The 17,622-nt window shown below is 43.8% G+C and overlaps 1 protein-coding gene across 8 annotated transcripts in view; it reads right to left on the bottom strand.

Moving 5' to 3' along the window:
* Positions 1-16,613, bottom strand: part of SMOC2 (SPARC related modular calcium binding 2) — a 149,717-nt gene extending 133,104 nt beyond the window's left edge. For 4 of the 8 annotated variants that reach the window (XM_055714319.1, XM_055714318.1, XM_055714317.1 and 1 more), the window contains exon 1: positions 15,968-16,612. In XM_055714319.1, coding sequence (XP_055570294.1) covers positions 15,968-16,042 — 75 coding nt within the window. In that variant the 5' untranslated portion in view covers positions 16,043-16,612. Of the gene's footprint in view, positions 1-15,967 lie in introns of all 8 variants that reach the window. The other 4 variants (XM_055714315.1, XM_055714314.1, XM_055714313.1 and 1 more) reach the window with 2 other exon arrangements.
* Between the last annotated feature and the right edge of the window lie 1,009 nt (positions 16,614-17,622).

The raw sequence follows: 17,622 nt of genomic DNA on the forward strand, positions 1-17,622 counted from the left end.
ACAGCTGCTTGAAGTTCCTTCCAATTAAAAACCCCTTCTACTTAAAAATAGCTAGATTTCTAGCACTCTTCTCTTCTGTCAACTCTTTTAGGAAACAAAACTCTTTGCATTACTACACATTTCTAGAGTACAATGTAATGACTACTCCATCCTCTTAAGCGCACCAGCACTATAAACCCAGGATTTCAATAAAATACACAAAGTTTATACAAAACTTTCAAAGAGAAGAGCTTTTTGTTAAGAAATATTCTCTTCAAAATTACAACGTTTCATAGGCAAATTGCCTTTTCAAAAAACATAAGAAATTTGCCCAGATTTCTCTGTTTCTTTCCTTTATGCTAATACTGGTTTTAATCTCTTGCAGCTTTGTTCACATAATTCTTGTCATGAAAGAAAACATTTAGCCATTCAGCTAATCAGATTGACTGAGGTTTCACTTCTTTTGTTATTGATAACAATTATTTTTAAATCTCAGATAATGAAAAACTATCTATCCATAAAAGAAAGAAACCAGTTACAAACAAAAAAACAAAGAAAGGAGTCAGTACAGGCATGTGCATGACTTGGGCAAGAGGGGAGCATTTTCTCTAGACTGCCTGGAGCTAGATGGCTACCTTGTATATGATATTGATTAAAACATTCTTCTCATGTGCTTTTCTTTTTTATCTTTCAAATATGTATGCACCTATCTTTGGATATACGTGACTTTATTTTTTCAGCCCATCTTATAGTTGGTATTATATATATGTAATATAGATACAGAAGATATCTATATCTTTTTTGGCCTTTCACAAATGCTTTTTTAGTCAATGAGGGAACCATCCTTTTCATCAACACAGTTCCCCCTGGCTCCTAAAGAACTAGGCTTTACAGAGATGATGGTAAATAAACAACGACTGGACAACTGTAGCTGTGCCTGGTGTGTGAGCTTCTTCTTAGACTCAGCCATCAATCAGAAGGGCAGCAGTGATTTACCAGTCACTTAAGAATAAAGCAGAAATATTTGCCCAATTTTTTGAACCAAACCTGTCTCCTCTGGTTCTGAGAGCCATTGTAGGCACACTGTGACCAGTGTGGCTTGGCCATTACCAGAGCCTCAGGACTAGCCTCCAAGCCCTAAGATAAACTTTCTAGGAGGAAGGAGTCCCCAGACAAATTCCCAAATGACCTACCACGTCCAATGGAACCGCACTTCTCCACTGGACAGATCGCCACCCTCTGCAGGGTAAGGGAAGCATCCATAATGAAGGTGAGTGCCACTGAGAAATTATCACTCGGGTAACAAAGCACTGGGTATATATTTTATTAGGTGATGAGCAGAAAAAGGATAACATCTGGATTCACAGTTCATCAGGCTAAATCTGCCAAGTCTTCAATTCATGTTACAGTGTATTTGAACAACACCGTAACAGTTAAATGGACTCCAATGGCACAGATCCTAATGCAGTTTGGAAAATGAAATAGCAATCATGAAGCGGTGTTCACCTTTGACATGAAAAGCGTGATGAAGAAAAAAGTGTATCTGAGAGACAGTGTATAGTCAACAGCTGTTTAAGAAAGCAAAACAGTGAGCAGCAGAGATCTCTGGGATAGAAAAAACTTAAAGCCTTGATAAATATGCTGCAACAACAATGCAAGTGACCCTTACACTGAAGGACCAACCCTCCATTTCATAGCACCATTCACAGCTTCAGGTTAATGGACATGAGGGAGTACTGGCCACATTAACTGAAATAACAGCATTCACTAGTTTCATGCATCATACAGTTACTAAGATGGAGGCTGGTAGTTGAAAATAAAGACTCCCACACTGCATGCTTTCATACACAATCTGCAGAAGGAGTTTTAATACAATGCACAAACACTTCCGAACAACAAGCAGATTCTCAGCTAATGGAGCAGCAGGTGAGCAGGAGGAGCCTCACCTTATGCATTGCAATCAAACTCGGCAGGATTCCAAGCCATGGGGGCACAGCAGGACTGATGGAGAGGTGTGAGCTTAGAAAACAAAGTGTATTGTGAAACTAACACACACTGAATGGGTTTGCCTATATAATGCAGTCAAGATGAGTAACAGGTATCTTAGTGTTCCCAGTTCCCTGAGCTTCTCTTAATGATTGCCTTGATGAACAACACACATACATGGCCTCAGCTCTAATTTAAGAGTTGTATGTGCGGATAATCTATGTGACTGTGACGAATATGAAACCTTTAGAGATTGCCTTATAGCTTGCTTGTAAGAAAATAAATTTATAAAAATTAGTCCATGTTATTTATAGTCCATTTTATTTTGGAACAAACATACCATTTGGAGGGAGAGGGGAGAAAAAGGAAAAATACTGACACTAGAGCTCTTTTCTTCTCACACTTTTAGCATGAGTACAGCTCCCCATTCTGTTGACCTTTATTACAGGTTCTGCTCACTTCTATTTCAGCTGACTCAGTGCCTCCACCACATTCACGTACCTTTCAGCCAGCGTTTGGCTCCCAGAACAGACTTTGAAGCCTTCACACAGCATACCACTTAAGAATGGCTGGCTCTCAAAAGGGAGTCTCCCCTTGCTGCCAAAATCAAAACCATTATTTTCACCAAAAATACTGGACCAACACTTTTGTTATAATGGTTTTGGTGAATGGAGGATTTAGCTTCAACTTATGTCCTGTCAAGAGACTGAGCTATATTTGCCCTGAAGAGTGAAAGGTGGACAGGATTTAACAAGCTTTATTTCACAAGTTAGTGGCTATTTCAGTGGAACTTTAAGTTCTGTAGTTTTTTGCCAACAATATGCAAGAAGCATTAATATGATGACAAGGTTGATTCAGGAAAGTAAATACCACTCAGTAGCAGCAGAGAGCAGGGACGGGTGATTTTGTGCCATTCCTCTGGTATATGCCCAGTGGTATCCTTCAGCTGATCACTCTCTACCTGTATGTACAAAAAGCTAACAACATGATTCTTTTATATTTGAGGGGCAGGGGTATGAACAGTCCCACCACACAGACATGTACAGATTGACAGATTTTATCATGTCTCCAAGGCCTCATGTCCAAACATGCTCATCGACAGTATCAGTTTCAGGTACTGCAATCATCTCCCCAAGCTCCTCTGCAAGCTCCTGCCCTTACAGGGGACACCCACAGTCAAGTTAATTCTCCTTCATTCCTTTCAGTAGACTAAATAAAGCTTCCCTTGTTCCAGAGTCAAGAGGACAGACACATGTCCAACTTTGCATTGCTCAAACTCCCACTGGACTCAGGAGGGTGCGGTTTGAGAAGGTTGGATGCATCCATTATTAAGACTGTGGAATATTTGAATCACCATCATACAAACCCTCTGGCACCTATGTGCAGCTGTACCTTCAGCTCCTCTATCCGTGACACACATGACACGATCAGAGAGCTTCAAACTTACTTCTGTTGAGTGCCTGCCTCGGGCATCTCCGCTCTCCCAGTCACAAGAGGGTGTACAAAAGCAAACTGATATTCCAGAGGGCCAGGACAGAAGCTGCAGTTGTGACCCCTCTTTTTATTGGGCAGGACTGCAGCATGATGAGGCAGAATCATTTCTGGTCTCTCAAAATTATGTAGTAGGGGGGCAAACCAACTTACTTCCCCTCACCTATGCTGTCCCACTCTTCGAACTGCCTTGCAGACACCTGGCGCACATCCCACCACTTATTAAACAATGCAGGACACAGAATGTGTGCCTATGACATATGCAGCCCTCAGGCCATTTTACAGTCACAAAGAACTGATAGGAAATTAAGTAATTAGCTCAAATTATACTTTGTTAACAACATCTAAATGACACTCCACTAAACAGTAATGTTCTAGCAAAACCAGAAAGAAATATTTAAAATATAATCGCAAAGTTTTAGAAGGTGTTGCATTCAAGCAAGAAACATCAGGTATGAGAAATAGAAAGCATCTATTTCTGCCTCTCAGACACACATGCACACCTGCTTTGCTGTTGCTGACAGCAGATAGCTGCAGGGTTCTTCCTGAAAGACATCCTGCATACCACAAAATAGCTGTAGAATATGAACTGTGACCCCCTACAGCTTTGATAGACTTGTCAGTTCCTCTCAAGCTTTTCCATCCATCATGTGCACTCTTTCTAATGTTTAACTCACTGATATGAAGATCCCTTGAGGGAATTTCATTGCATCGCTGACACTGCTTTCGTTGCTGTCAGGAGGAAATAAGGAGTTTTTACATTTGTAACCACCTAATTTCATTGAGCACTTCTGATTGCTTCTTACTCGTATTAAATGAGTGTGATTTCCCGATATGTTTGTAAAATGAATCTCACTTTGGAGCTTCCTCACCCCCAGGTGTGTGGACAAGACTCAGGATAGCAGTTTTAAAGAAATAATTTACTTTAGTGTCCAAGGAGAGAAACTGTAACTTCTTGATTGCTCCTGTCATAATAAGCAATTCAAACAGTAAAAGGCCTTTCTGTTCTCTCATCATTTAGGATAATAGTCAAGAGAGCTACTAAAATAAACCCAACTATTGCCTGAGGCAGTTCCTGAAGTGGACCTGACTTGAGATTTGAAGGGAGGTGGTGTTCTTTTCAGTCTTTAGATAACACAAACTTATCAACTACCAAACACATCTGTCCTGCAGCATCTCCGACACAGTCAAAACCTAGCAACTCAGAAATCCTGTCAAATGAAAACTAACACTAACCTCCTATGCATTGTCCCCTTTCTTAAAACAAAACACACAAATAAACAAAAAGGAAAAAAAAAAAATCAGATCAAAGGGGTCAGATCAAATTGCATAGACTTCAGGAAAAAATGTCTTAAATTCTGGTTATTAAGCCCAAGGAAACTTCAGAATTTTATGGGAGTTTTCCAATCACCGTTGGAAAACAAAAGGAAGAAAAGCATTGTGTTGGAATGTATATAGTCCACCCCTGCATACACATGTATGACTGACATGGATAGTCTTCACAAAGGAGATAACAATCTAGGGAATTTATTACAGCTGACGGATAACATTTTGAAGCCCCAAGTAGCCTATAGGAAGAAGATCTGTGCTCCTTGATAATGCTTGACACCACTTTGAGGTTGTCAAGAGAGACTTTGGACCAGTTTTCCTAGAGGGTTCTTGGTGCTGCTGCTATAGAAAAAGAGTACATTCAAGAGGTGGTGAATGCAGCAGCAAGAACAGCTCTGTTTTTTGTCTGCATCCACAGGATGGACATATCTTGCATCCAGACCCATCTTTTCTTCCTCAAGAAAAGGTGGGGAAGGGCAGCAGTTAGAGAAGCTTCCAGTTCCATGCTAAGCTACATGCAAAAAGAGGAAAAGGCATCCAAACATTCCCTTTATGCTTTGCAGGAAAGACCAGGCTGCACTGGTGCAGGGCTGTGGGGTTTTTTTAGGGGAGAGTTTTGCACCACAAAGGGAAACACATTCCACAGCCTGAGAACCCCAGCTTTAAAGCAATGATAAGGTTGAAACACTAGGCTTTTGCAAGTCAGGAAATACCAAGCAGATGACACTTGGCCCTCAGCACTATGCAGAACCCTTTGGCCAGCAGCATGACAAGACCAGGGAATAGAATCTTTTGCTCATCTCTTCCTGTAGTGCTGAACTGATTGTTCCAATTCTTTACAAAGGGTAGACTGGGTTCAAAAGGAAAAAAAAAAAAAAAACAAACAGGCAAGTCTAGCCAGCTTGGATACTATGCAGAGGATGTAAAGAACTAGACCACAACTGTCCAGCTAACTCCATTATTTGTGTTCAGCCTCATCTGTAAGCAGGTCTCATTCAAGATTTACTCTTATTTATTATTGCACTTGATAACGATGGTAGACCAAGAGGGCTAACCAAGAATGAGGCTCTTTTGCCCAAAACATGGTACAAACCCAAACAGCTCACAGTCTATACATAGACAAGGCATAAAAACACTAGGGAAGAAAATGTACAAAGGGAAGAAGATCAACTGTATGGAGAAGGAGAAGGTTGGAGAAAAATCTGCAGAGGCCAGAGACAGCCCAGTCAAAAGTGAGTCACAAAGGATGTCAGCTTTGAGTCCCTTGGGCTTATTCCTGCTAGTGGGGTTTCTGCTAGCTCTTTATTTTGGTTTTCCCTCAACACTGTATGTTTTGTGAATTGGTTATTATCTCACCATTTACTCTATCAGATCAGCAGTGCTGTCTGCTGTGCTTCTGTGGGTTTGTCACCAGCCACCCAGACACATAAAGCAATCTCCATCAGCCGTTTCATCTTGGTGTCAGATCTGGCTTTACCATCTAGTAGAAAATACTCTAACTTTCTCATTGCCTTGCATCTCTCCCAGTCTTCCGTCTAATGAACATAAACGCTGACACTTCAGAAGAGCAGCACTGTATACCCATTTTGCACTGGAGAAAATTACTGCACTAGGTGCAGACAAGTAGACATTTGAGCTCTGCTTTTTGTTATTTTTCCTTCAGAAAGAAATCCATTATCAGTGCATGAACATTGCCTTGTAATTTTATTGCAAGCTAATAGAAGTCCATCACCAAGCAATGACAGAACTTTTGCTCTGGGAGTCATTCAGCACCTGAAAAGGGGAAACTTAAACAGAAGAGCAATTTACCAAATGAACATTTCTTTCAAAAAATCTTTCCCTTTCTCGTAGAAATGTAATTTATGGAACCTTTCAAGAAGGAAACAAGATGGAAAGATAAAATCTCCTGTTCAAAGTTCAGATTTGCAACTAAATCCACTTAGGCTGAAATCTATCAAGAATTTGACATGCTTGAAAAATGCCTTCTCAGGAGGACCCAGTCTGAAATATAATCCCATTTAATACAGTGTGGAAAATAAGTTGTCCACTTTGTTTTGTCTTGTTCACCAGAATTCATGTAATAAATGCTGCAAAAAGAAATAATATGGATGCATGTAATGAAATGAATAGGCCATAGGCATTCTGCAGGCTGAATGCCTCCTGGTGTCCCACAGTCAAGAGCAGCTCATATGTTTGGCCATATTTTCCCTCCTGTCCACACCAGTCTGCTCTGAGCTCTCACGAGTGCTAATGGATAATTAAAGTCAAGGAGAGCCATGTCATTAAGGACATTTTACTTTTACAGAACCACATTCTACCTTTCAGTGGTTTCTGTTGAGATTTTTCCCATTTGAGGATCTATCTGATGGGCACCTGAGGGGCACGTACTAAAAAAAGAAGGTCCCCAGTTTTCCCCCTCCTCCCCTGGGGACTGGCACAGGGTAGAGAAGCCAGGGGTTCCCCTACTTCCAGCCCTCCCCAGACTGTGCTGCACTTGAACTCCCTCCCGTGGTGGATCCCTAAAGGGTCCCAGAAGAAGACAGGTGACCTCCCTGCCCCTAAGGATACTGTGCAAGTGATGCCACCAAGGTGTATTCGCAATGGAATGGACAGGAGGAGAAAGATCTGTATAGACCTCCCCTCTCTGCTTTTCATCTTATGTCTCTGAAGTCTGTGATGGCTGTCTCCCACAAGGAAGCCATCCTACAGACCAGAGATAATTTAATAAACAAATAAACATATGGTCAAGTCAAAGCCTTCTTTAGTTTCTTTGTTGCCAGTCTTTTTTCATTTCTGTATCCTCTTGTGGGAACAAAAGTTTCTTTAGAATATATGCTAACCTCCACTACAACGTAGCATACTTGGAACCAGGTTTCACTTATTTGATTTAATTTTTAGATATAAATTTTTACTTTGAAAGTGACATTTGCTACAGTGATTTTTCACTCTGATAGGCACATCAGTCCACATGATGGCTACTCACTGGCCTTGGGCGGTGCCATACAGCACTATTGGCACGACAAGGTGGCCCACAGTGACCACAGCACTTGGCAAATACAGCCTTACAGAGCCTGGGTCAGCTTTGCTGGCACTCCTTCGGCTGCAATAAGTGGCACCAATGTGGGTGCTAAAGCAGACAAGAACTTATTAAAACACTCTGACTAAATGTATTAAATACTTCTTCACCTATGCAGATGGACATGAGGAGAAATATATTAACTGGGGCAACTGCCCAGTTCAGAAGCCATATTGAACGTGTCCTTACAATACCTGACTCTGATAGTAACCCTCCTCTTAAGAACATTAGGTTCATCTCGCAGACCCAAATGGGAATCCAGTGTGTTTGGATGAAGGCAAGTGCACTGCAGCCAGCATGGCATGCATGTATCAGCCTCACTGAGAAGAGATTCTCACATTTTAATATCACCACCTTTCCAACATGCTGCCAACACCATACTTTCACTTTGTATTTTCCAAAAATGGGTCCCGGTTCTACCATTAGCAGAAAGATGCCACTGTCAAGAGCAGCACCTAGCAAAGAAAAAAGTTTGGGAATCATTTCTCTAGACTGCATGACCTAGAACCCACACTTTGTGCCCTGTGATACTTTAGGACACGTGGTCTGGTTTAATAGCGTTTTTGTTCACGTAGTCGTGTTATGGTTAAAATATGGCTAGATGGTTTTTGTGTGTCCACCAAAATGTCCCCCTCCCTTCTCCCCCTCCTCCAAAGTAGTAATGAGACTCAATGACAGACTTTTACTCAGACTAAATTCTACCACTCCTCCGCTTTACTCCAGATAAGAGCAAGAGAAAGATAATAAAACTGAGTCATTCCCTTCCCTCCCCAACATCCACGTATGCCTGCAATCCATAGGTTTTCTTTGTACTGCAGCTTGCTGCACAGATCATACCGAGGCCATCCTGATTACCATTAAAATTACTCTTTATCTGATATTAATTTAATTTCAGAAAAATGTACAGACCTCTCCTGAGCATTTACGCTGCTTATTCACTGACAGTATCTTGCTTTAATCCTGAACAAAGGTCAGGATATTGATAAATGTATGATAAACCTAGCCTGAGCAAAAGACTGTGAGCACTTTATGGCAGCAATTCTATCCTGAAAATCTGTAAAATACAGCAAGCAGCCATGGCATAAATAAAGAAAGAGCATTCCAGAGCAATGGAATTTTTCTTTGTTTTCATGTAAGTACTCTTTAGGTGCTCTAGGACAGAAAGTCAAAGATTTATAGCATATGTATGACAGCTAATTTGTATACAGTTTAAAACGAACACCTAAAAGACAAGAAGGTATACTATTACAGCTTCAGAAAAAAATTAAGGTAACACAAAAGAAAAAAAACTGTACTCAGTGGCTCTGAAGATGACAGAACAAGCAGCCTAAAGTAAATGAAGAAAAAAATCTAGGTTTTGGATAGGTATGAGGTAAACATTCTTGAGCGAGTTTTGTAGCAGCACACTGAGCAAGCCAGGGAGAGAGCTGGAAAGGATGGCCTTCAGGAAATGTTTTCTCTTTCCGCCCCAACAAGAATTCTAGGATGTATTCTCTATTAGCCTGGATTTTCAGCAGCTGATGAAATACTTAGTGGTCATTTTTAAAAGCTAATAAATTAGAAAGGGGGGGGGGGGGGGAGGGGCGGGAAGGGGGAATTACTGAGGGCAGTTACTAACTCATCAAGGCATTTTTTTCTGCAAGGACTGGCTAAAACTTCAGTTTGGGGGACAGACTCCACACAAACTTACTTCACGGGTTCTGTGGTAAGACATGACCCTATGTTAACTTTGCTTCTTTGAAGACCACTCATAATTTGGTTGTCACATTAAGAAAACTGCCAATACTAAGTGTTACCACATCAATCTAAATAGCAGTCCCTATGCTTTTGGGTAGCTTTCACCTCCCTGTAACCAAAGTTTGTATCCTTGTATCCCATGCACACCGTTGCACTACACCAATGGCTGTAATTCAGAGGAATTCCCTATGTAGATGGAGCAACTAGGCAAAGATTGGAAAAGTGCAGGAAAAAATGCACCTATTTATGCTATACTTGCTCATCTCTGCTCAGTTCTTTTCTTATGTCCAATTTCTTGTTACATCTTAAGTTATCCCTCCTTTTCCTTTGGCACAAATTATTCTGTGCAGCATCAGCATATTGTAAACTGTAAGTTTTTTCCTGACGCATTTCCTCTTTTCAGGCTTACAGTCAATGCTGCACTGGAAAGTGTTTTATCTACCACTGTAGATAAATATGAAGGCAGTGATTATCAACTAATAACCAGAAGTGGATAGAGAAATGTTAACAGAAGCATACCCCATGAGATTACGCAGGGTCATTAAGACCAGAATGATTGGCATCACCAGAATTTTGTTGTAGAAGACAGCAGAGGGGCAGAGGAGGGGAGGGTAGTATTCACACAGGTCAAAACTGTTTTGACTATATTTCTGAAGAAAACATTCCAACTTCTCACTGTGAAATGACCTTCACATGGATCTTTCATCTGAACTTTTTAAGAATCCTCCTCCAAACACAATATTGAACCAACCAGAAAATTAAGAAGCTTTTGGGGTTTGATCCTAAAGGAAATACAAAATGTTTGGAAATCCCCGAGTCCTTTGCAAACTGTAAGCTCCATGCATTCTGCAGCTTCCCCAAGAACATACAAATTTATTCAGAACAAAAATGCCACTCCTGAACCAAACGCAGGCCTTCATGTGCCATTCAAAAACAGGTCTTTGATCCCAACTCTTTCTTACTCAGTTTTTAATTTTCAGGCGCCTCCACACGTCCTGGTCTCAGCCCTGACAGGAAATGCAAGTACCAAAATTCCGTGAAAATGGCTGCGCCTGTGGTGAGGCTGGTCTGGCTGAAGAAATGGAAACACTAGCAAAGTCCTGCGTGAGCCAGATCTTGAAAAGATTCATAGCCCAATTTCCAAGCCAATAGGGTTCAGATAGGTTTTGGATAGCAGCTAAACCTTTGGAGGCTTCTCAAAATGAACCTTGAGACTTGCTGACTGTCAAGGAATACACATGGCTGTTCCTCAAGGTATTCAGTGGGCAAGAGGGGATGGATGAAAGCATCACAACTGGTCAGAATATGCATAATCTACTTCTTTTTGTTTCCTCTGTCCTGCTCTTCCCTCCCCACCCACATTCACTTGTGGTCTTCACTTCTACTTTTAAAATCCTACGGGTGTGCAGTCAGCCTTCCATCTCCCTTATGTCTTTCGCATTATAAGGTCCAGTGTATGTCGGCTGCATACAGAAAAATTACTTCTAACCCCTGATCAAAAGTTTTGCTGACTCTTTCAATAATAACTCTCACAGGTTTTGGTTTTGTTTCTTTAGTGAGAATTGTCTTGAGAGTTTATTGCTAGGAAGCGTTTTTGAAAGTGTTTTATTTTCAGAGCTGATGTACCCTTGGCTGTACCAATGCCCATTTGCAGTAACAATGCTGTTAGGATCTGGAGCCACTTACAGTTTTATTTGTGGTCTTGGTTTTTCAGTCACAATTAGAGTAACTTTTCCAAATGTTTGGGTTTGCAGGCGCCATCCAAACGGGTCCTTAACTTGGAAAGCTTTGATTGTGTTTAGCTTCCCTTTACTGAACTACCTTAGTGGTCCATCTTATATTGGTGAGTGTTGTGGAAGCTATCCAGGGCATTAAATGCTTTTGAATACTCACAAAGCATGTGCCAAGGGAGAAAAAGAAAACAATTGTTCCCTGAAATATTCACTTTCTGATGAAAGGAACTTTTAACAGGCAGAGGTGTTCATTTCAAGAAGTGATTTCAAGCAAACTTTCTTCCTTTGTAAGATCTAAGATCAATATTGTATTGAGAAGGACACATGGTTCAGCAAGGCTTTGAAAGAATAAAACTAAATAGTTTGTGGTATGTTATAAGTCATCAAGATTTTAAAATAAGAAACACTTGTGCCCTATTGTTTGTACAAGTACATGCACACACAACACCGCAACTGAGATAAAAGCTAAGCTGATGGTTCCAAAAATACAGCACGAATGATGCCAAAGTAAGTGTGGTGGTAAGTGCAGTGATCATAAACCTACTTATTCGAGGAACAAAATGAGCTTCCTACAAAACATTGTGTTTCAAAACAAAAGTACCTACATACTCAAGATATGACTGTTCCCCTTACACGATATGCCAGTAAGGCTCAGTTCTCATCGGTTTCATACATCCAGAAAGAATGAGCACATGTCACAAAGCAGAATAAAAATACAGCGTTGCAAAAATGCTCAACAATGTGTTACAAGAATTTGAGGCTATTACCTGCCTTTCCATAAACAAGGTAAAAGGACAAGGCTACTTAAGATATTTTCTGGAATGTAAGAATGTTTTACATTAGCATTTGACACAAGGGGAGGAAAAACTAGGAGCAGCCAAATTGGCTACAGTCCATCCAGATCTCATGGTTTGTTATGAGACAGCTCTCAGCCTACCTTTCCAGAATGAAATTCATTGTTCTGTTGCCAATGTTTGTTTATTCGAAATAACAATAAATATAATACTAAATAATGTTCTCCTCCCCCATGCATCCCTGTGGCTCAGTTAGCAATTCAGAACTGCAATATTATGTTTCCCCTCACTTTGCCTATTATTGCAATATGCTCCTACTCAGGAGCAACTTTAGCAGAATATTTTTTGATTACAAGAGGCCAAGATTGATACAAATTCAAAGTACCTTTGGGCTACCTCTAACTTATTGAGCTCCCAAGAACTTCAAAACTCTTGGACCCTGGTGCTCCCCAACATTCAGGTGTGCATCAACCCACCCCTCACGTGCCTCCTGTACCCTCACACACAGACAGGGGGGACCCAAGAGAGTTCTGGCTGCATCCACAGTTTGGGCAGAGGCACATATTAAAACACTCATACACCCACTTTAGATACAGCCATGAGGACCAGGGGACCAGACTCCAGACTGCCTGATGTATCTCAACTACCTACTGACTCTTCTGATGTATCCACCTGCCAGAAATTATCCTGATGGCTATTATCAAGGTTGTAAGAAGCCATATGCTCATCGGGTCCTGCAGACCTGCAGTCACATAAGACTATTAGGCAATCAGAAATCTCTTGGAGGTGTTATTTGTGTGGAAATTCTGTCATTTCTTGCCATTGGACTATTGCAAATCTTCTAGTACCTGAAAATCACATATTGACCTGAACTATAGACATGAGTGGTTGTTCTGGGTATTTATGCCCAAGAGAAATGCAAAAATATTATTCCTGGTTACACAGGGATACAGCTCTGTAAACTACTGAAAGTCATCTCTGCACACAATACTCACTCTGCTTCTGGAGCTAGTAAGCACGTGAAGTTAAAACAGCCCAAAAATCTGTTTAGACAGATGAAAAACATAAAGACAGATGCTGATACTCCCCTCCCTGTGTGGCCATCATTCAGTTTGTCGCTTAGAACCCAGACCTGTTCAACACACAGGCAAGGAAAAAAACTCTGATCCACGTAGTCACCTTTTGCAAAATTACCTTAACTTTAGAGTTGCTTCTGCTAGAGGGAACTTCAATTTTATTATTACTTTGTTCCTAAGGTTCATCCTATGGCAGATTTACCTTTGCAGTTAAGGAGACTGTGCCTGTGATATTAGCACCACCTGGCAAGCTGCATATACCTGTAACAGCGTGATGCCATCAAGGGTGTGTGCACCTTCTCCATAATCATCCTGCAGTTTTCATGAAGCGCAGGTCTGCAGTGAAACACACTCTGTCCCTGTGGCCTCTGGTTATTTATGAAAATACCAGTCTTTGCTATTCCTCCAACCACAAATAAAAAGAAAATCTTCATCTGATGTGTAGAAAGGAACGGTAGTTCTCTGCCACTGGCACAGCAGGTGAAAAAAGTCATACATTTTCTTGGTCTTTCTACACAGCTTGGAGGTTTTTTTCCTTACAATTACAATTGCAGATACAATCCATGAAATATTTGAGAAGGGTACATGTGGGAAGGGGTTATACATTCTGAGGACTATAAGTAAAATGACTGCAGGAGTAAGGAATGATTTAGTACTGTGGTATTTGCTGCTGCAATAGCACTGCTGGTTTTGTTGTTTAAATAGGGAAGTATACAAATAGTAGAAATAAACCTGCCTCATTCAAAGTTTAGTCTTGTGGGAAGATGTAAAAAGTTTGTATGCCTAAGTCTGTGTGCGTCATTTTCTTCCTATAGGTGTCTGACTGTTCATTACCCATTTAATGGACACATTTCTAATGTAGTCTAGTAATCATGCAGGCTAGCCATCTCTGTAAGAAGAGCACAGGCAGCAGAAAAATTAGTGTGGGCTCACTACCTACAGTCCTCTACTAACAAGGCTAACTAACTAACCCTACCAAAATGTTCAAGTTCAATTCAGTCCAAAACCTTACAGTCTCCAAAGACATTACCTTTTTGGTAGCAGAGGGTGGGGATTCCACCAGGATTGATTTTTCTGTTCAGGGTTCATAAAGATGCACTCTAATATAAGGTACAGAAATGAAAAATACACGCTCTGGATGAGTGAAAAATGGAACAGAGGGACTTCAGACATCGCTTAGCTAACAATGAAGTCAAATACATCTGCATGAGCCTATGACATTTGATTTTTAAAGAGTTTGCACAAGTGCCCTTGGCCAGATTTTTCTTCGCTTTTGTGAGGCAGGAAACCGCTCACTGAATGACAGCTACATTCAGCAGTGATTTATATACATCTATCAATAGGCTTTGGCATCATCTGGGTCATGTATCATTTAAAGGTGATACAACAGTCACAACCACTGTTATTTTATATTTGGACAAATTAATTTTCATTTTTCCAGTTGGCTTCCACACTAACATTTGGAACTTTTTTATGTACAGAAAAAAGAATATAACATGTAATCCCTTGCAAATTCTGTTTACACTTTTATGAAAGTGAACTTGGAGTTAAATTGCAATGCTAACCTGTTAACTAGAATAGTATATGTCACCTAACAGTCTGAGAATGCTTCAAATGAGGGTCTTAAAAAGTAAAAGATGAGAATCACTTGACTTTCTCCATCCCACACTTTGAAGTGCCACAAACTGTAAAATTCATGGAGCAAACTCATTCCTTTAAAGTTTTCAATTAACATCTTCTAATCTACCATTTAAAAAAAAAAAAAAAAACAAACCAACAAAAACCCAGACAAGAAGGCAAAACTTCTTCTGAAGAATTTCAGGTATGAACAGCTCAGACATCCCCCACCGCTGTTTCTCCTTGAGCTGTCCCTATCCACCCTTACTCAAAAAGAAAGGAAAAAAAAAAAAAAAAAAGAAAGAAAGAAAGGGAAAAACCCAACTCTCAGTATTTTACAGAAATTTTCTGAAAGACTGAGAAAAAAATAGGGTCTATTTCACTTTGCAACTGCCTGCAACTTCAGCATAATAAACTCTAAAGGGCACAGCCCTCACCAAAACACTTAAAACAGCTTGAAAGAGGTACTCACTGCCCGTTATGTTTACTCAAGCACTTGTTTAAAAACACATTTAAGGAAAATGTTTTTATTTCTACAGATTGCATTAATTATAGCTTTGCAAACACTGCAAGCTCTACAAGAAGACTGAACTGAGCTATTAGCTGCAAACCTCAGGTCTTGGCTAGAGAAGTGGTTATGGCTTATTTAGCCAGCCTAATGAATTGGCTCGCCCATCTCTACGCAGAGTTCCATGTTTAGCATCATGGAGCCTGGAATAGCCAAACTGGGTTGTTTCACGTCGCTTATAATTAAAAATAAAGTAAAATCGGTCAACCCAAGACGGTCCAAAAGCGGACCTCACTACAGCATTATTCCTTTTCGCGAAAATAAAAGCATTAGCACGGAGGTTAACGCTGGCCCCAAGCGCTGCGGAGACCCGCAGTAAACTTCCACTTCGCTGCCGCGGGCCGTGCCCGCCCTGGCGAAGCGCGCAGGGGCGGCGGTGCCGGCTGCTCCCCGCCCTGCCGGGCCAGGCGCGGCGGAGCCCCCATCCCCTCAGCTGGGGAGCGGGCAGCAGCCCCCGGCCCGGCAGCCGGGGGGCGAGCGCGGCCGCCCGGGGGTGCAGCGCATCAGCCCGCTCAGGTGCGCCCCGGGGGACCGACCCGGCGGGCGGGCGGTGCGCAGCGCCCAGCGGCGGGCGGCCTTACCGTCAGGGCGGAGAGCTTCTGGGCCGGCACGGCGGGCAACAGCTCCGGCAGCAGCAGCAGCAGCGGCACCCACATCCTGAGGCGGCGGCGGGCACGCAGCGGCTCCGGGAAGCGGAGGAGGGGGACTCTCCTCGGGATGGCGCTCCCCCCCCCCCCGACGCCTGCTTTGGCTCCTTTTCAATCGCTCCGGCTGGGAGGTCCCAGCTTGGGTCCTCTATTTGCTTTTTCCCCAGCCCAGCCCTTGAAATTTTAGGGACGGGTGTGCAGCAGGGAGGCGGCGGTTTCTCCCTCTCTCGCTTCTCGAGAGCCAGCCCCGGCGGGGAGATGCTCCCCAGCCGCCCCGCTCCCGCCGCCCTCCCGCCGCGCAGGCTCTGCCCGGGGGGCTCTGCCCGGGGGGCTCCGCCGGACCCCGCCGCCTACCGCGGGGCGCCGCGCCTCCCTCCGCCTCGGGCGGGTGCTGCCTAGCCCTGGGGGTCGCTTGCTTCTCCCCCCACAGCCTCGTCTCCCCGGGGCGGGGGAAGCGGGAGGCAAAGACTGGGACGGGAAGGGGGAACCCTCCCACACCACCGCTCCGGTGTCCGCCGCCGGCGGGAAGGCACTGCCGCGGCTGCGGAGCCTGGCGGTGTGCGACCTCACCGAGCCGCTCTTCCCCTTTTCCTCTTATCCTCCCCCCTCCCCAGCCCGGCCTCCGCTTTCTCCTCCCAGACCCACAGATCCTCGCCGATTAACCCTCCCCGGTGCTCCCGGGGGGACGCCGGCTTGCTCCCCACGAACGGCTCGTTTTCCCCCCGCCTCCTGCTGAATCAACATGTACAAATACCGGCAGCCCCTGAGGGGGTGAGAAGCGCCCCCACCCCCGGCCCGCTGCACCCCGACCCCCTCCCGGTGCGCCCCGAGCCCGGCCCCGCCGCTCGACGGGTACCGCACGGTGCGGGCAGCGAGGGCCGGGGCAGCCAGGGCTCTGACGGGGGCGAACCCCGGCAGCAGCGCCCTGTGGGGCCGGGGGCAGCCGGGCGTCGCGGGGGGCCGTCAGGCCCACTGGCACGGCAAGGAGCGGCCAGTGCTTGCCCGAGGCGAGTGGCCCGGGGAGGTGCTGGTGGCTGCGCTACCGTGCAGCGGCTGCCAGGTGGAACCTTCCCGCCCACGGTTTCGCACTTTTCGCGCTTATCTTTTAGGAGCCGAACAGAGGTCTTCGATTATTTCCTTACTGCGAACAGCCTGAGGGTCTCCTCTCCGCCCCCGGCTGCCTGAAAGAAACCCTTTCGCCGAAATTTTGTCACGGGAGGAGACCCCCGCTGCCCCCCGGAGACTCGCGGCTCGCTGCCAGCCTGCAGAGACCCCCAGGTCTTGGGGCGCTGCTTTATCCGTAGGGGGTGCGCATTTGTGGGAATGGAGCCAGGCGTGAAAAGACTTTAGGAAGGCTGCAAAATGGCACGTTCCCAGCACACAAGTGATCGCTTCCCCACGGGTCCAGATCCAACCTTGCCAGCTTGTCACACCCTGGCACAGCCTCAGCCAGGGCTGGGGATGGAGCCTGCTCTCCGGAGCAGTAGCTGCATGCACGATTAAACCAAGGCAGAATCAATATTAATTACAGACAGACTCGGGTGCCCTGCTCGAGATACCTACTGCTGACTTTTCCAGATCCTACGATG

This window comes from Falco cherrug, chromosome 6 (genome assembly GCF_023634085.1).
Source record: "Falco cherrug isolate bFalChe1 chromosome 6, bFalChe1.pri, whole genome shotgun sequence".
In the NCBI taxonomy this organism is placed as follows: domain Eukaryota; kingdom Metazoa; phylum Chordata; class Aves; order Falconiformes; family Falconidae; genus Falco; species Falco cherrug.